Source organism: Chondrus crispus, genomic scaffold, assembly GCF_000350225.1.
Source record: "Chondrus crispus Stackhouse genomic scaffold, scaffold_480, whole genome shotgun sequence".
NCBI classification, from domain to species: domain Eukaryota; phylum Rhodophyta; class Florideophyceae; order Gigartinales; family Gigartinaceae; genus Chondrus; species Chondrus crispus.
In genome coordinates, this window is record NW_005179384.1 from 21,463 (window position 1) to 24,398 (window position 2,936).

Consider the following 2,936-nt stretch of genomic DNA (forward strand, 5'->3'; position numbering starts at 1 on the left):
CGTCGGCGGATAAGGAGCCGGTGTCGGGGGGAACCGGGGGTAGGTGGGGGGGGAGGGGGGAGGGGGGAGGGGAAGGGAAGTGTTGTCAAACGAGGAGAACGGGAGTAATCGCTAACAGAACCGAAGGCCTAACAAGGCTGGTCGGACCGTGAGAGGATTTGGGTTTTATGTCGATCGGAAATGGGGCGTGCATGTGCGAATGTGGACGTGGAGCGGCGGAAAACGAAAATGAGGGCGTAGGTGCTAGTTTCGGGGGTTTTGGAGAGTGGGAGCGGTATCTCGGACAAGATTCCGCAGATTGGAGGATTGAGAGAGATGGGAGGGCTTGAGAGAGATGGGAGGGCCACACGATGCGGGAGTTCTGGCGAGCGAGAGCGGAGAGCCAAACAAACGGTCGGCGGGGACGCGTGTCCGTGGCAAAGGGGGGCACCAGGCGATCCGGGGGAGAAATATCAATCAGGGGTGGATTCGCCGCCATGGAAACGGGAGCAGGCGACGTTTCAGTTCCGTTTTAACGGTGGTGGGGTATGCGCGGCGCAGCACCGGTTGCTCCATACTGCCAGGAGGCGGATCATGCGATCTTGTGACGCATCATATCTGAAGGCAGATTATTTCACAATACGTATCTCGGCGGCGTTTATTCCTGTTCCTTGCGCAACGGCCATTGGCATGCCCTTCTAACCATGTGTTGTGTGCCCTTCTTTTGCAAGGTGGAGACACTTGGCACTTGTCCACAGGTAGTGTGACCCACGTCGTGCGAGAGCACATTGTATGGGGCTGCAGTTGGGCCACATCTTGCATAGTGCCGCTGTGAAAACTAGTCTAAATTAGTGTGATCAGCACTGCACGCAGTGATATTTAACAGAAAGTTTTGATCAAACAGGCATCCACGGCAACTGTTGACAGTTAACATCATCTCGAGCTCCGGCGAATGCAGTGAGCGGGCGGTAGACTCGGCCATCTGGAATAGCAGCACAGTGTGCCTTTGGGCCTTTGGGATCGTGCGGACGAGGGTCACTGCCTCTCTCGATAGTATCGAGTCGATACTGATGAACACTTGGACGATAATTGGCGTTACCTGCGAACTTTGGAGCTTTTGACATTCATTGTTCGAACCGGCGCCTAAAAGGGAGATACGATTTTGCCGACTAAAAGGGAGATATGATTTTGCCGACATGCGAGGGGCGTGAGGGTGCAGCCGTTCTGCTCATACAGTATTGGTACGAGCAATAGGCGCTTTTACAGTAGCAGCAGTAATATCTGGGCGCAATTGCAATCTGCCCGGGAGCGTCACAACAATCGCCAAGTCGTAGTGGCCTCCTGTGTGTCAACGCCACGTGGATTCTTTCTACACGCAGATTTTTCGGGATCGGATGCCGCCGGTCCGATCGCCGCCCGACGCCAGCAGAGGGCTACTGTACCCTTTCGAAAGGTACCAAGGGTACCGTACCTACAGTACCTTTCGAAGGGTAGGGTTTTTTTTCTTGCTGCTGCAGGTCTCTCTCTCTCGCTGGCAGTGTTTGCTTGCCCAAATTTTCTCCAATTCCAGGGACACACCCCACACGCCGAGTGGGCTTTTACTTTCTGCTCTGCCCTGCCCTGCCCTGCCCTGCCCTGCCCTGCCCAAGCGAGAACGCTCAGTGCGGACGTCGAAGGCCCCCATCCAGCAAAGGCTGCCATTCGCAAGCTACGTGTAGTCAAATGTAGCCGCCGCCATACGCCCTTGCCATCCCATCTCCAGAACCACTCACGCCCGCCGCGGGGTTAAACCCCCTGAGTAGACTTGCGTGTCGCAGGTACGTCGGTGGCAACATCCGCATATCTACTGAAATGTGAAATGTAGACCCATTTCTAGTCGCCCTCCCGCAACCACCCCTCCCACACATCCCCAAGAACACGCAAGGACATCGATCGTCTCGCACGGTGCGAGAACCACTAATACCGTATGCTCTACGCGACGACAGCAGGATATTCAGTTGTAGAAATTAGCAACCTTCGTATGCACTTGAGTGCATTACTATAAGGTTGATGTACTTGCCTGTTTTTCTCTGCCCTTACGGTATGTTCAAGGCCCTCCCTCGAACAGCGGGAGAGGAGGAAGGAGATAATTTAGACTGCGTAGTGTTCAACGTCCCGCTGGCGAAGTGGCTCGATCACACGAGCTCCCACAATTGCGAGACCTCAACTCGGTCGAAGGGTTGACCAACATTAAATTATCTTTATTTTTCTTACCTCAGCCGCGTATTTCTGTGAAATACCACAGTCACGTACACGTCTAGGCAGACCCACACCGTAGGCACACGGTCCCCACTGGGGACCAACTGGCGATTGCCGTGTGGGGACTCCCCACACGCCTCCTGGGAGGTGTGTGGGACCAGGAGGCGTGAGGCATTACAGGGCGCGTCTGCGGAGAACTGCCAGTCCTTTATAAGGCGGTGCGCCCAAAAAGGCGCTCGGCAGTGCCCGAACGGGGGATGCCATACGTGCAAAATATGAGGCGGCGTGCGGGCATTGCAAGGAGGCGTAACGTCGCACCTTGGCGCCACGGCACACGCGGGGCGCTGGCCATAGAGGGTTCGCAACTGTCTCGCACTATCCACGAATCCTGTCGCTCTCGCCCTAATGCCGAGATTAGATGACCTGTGCGCGCGCTATTTCACCCGGCGCGCCGCACACGAGGCGTGGACTCGCGTAGCCCACCGCACACAGTACAGCAGACCTCCTCCATCCGCACCCCGCTGTCATCGCCAAGACCGCCCACGCTATTGGCCCGCACCCACGCTGCATCCCTCCTCCTCAAACTTAATCTCTCCCGGGCGCACCGTCCGCATCCCCGCCCCCGCCCCCATCATTACGATGCCCATGGTTCCACATACTTATTCCCATGTCCGTTCCCTCGCCTTCCTCTCCACTGTCCCCGCCTCTCACCCACCCAC

The 2,936-nt window shown here is 56.6% G+C and overlaps 1 protein-coding gene across 1 annotated transcript in view; it reads left to right on the forward strand.

Annotated features, from left to right (window-relative positions):
- The first annotated feature begins 2,884 nt into the window (after positions 1–2,884).
- Positions 2,885–2,936, forward strand: part of CHC_T00000276001 (hypothetical protein) — a 1,104-nt gene continuing 1,052 nt past the window's right edge. Inside the window, exon 1 of the mRNA XM_005719306.1 lies at positions 2,885–2,936. This exon is cut by the window's right edge and continues 1,052 nt beyond it. Coding sequence (XP_005719363.1) covers positions 2,885–2,936 — 52 coding nt within the window.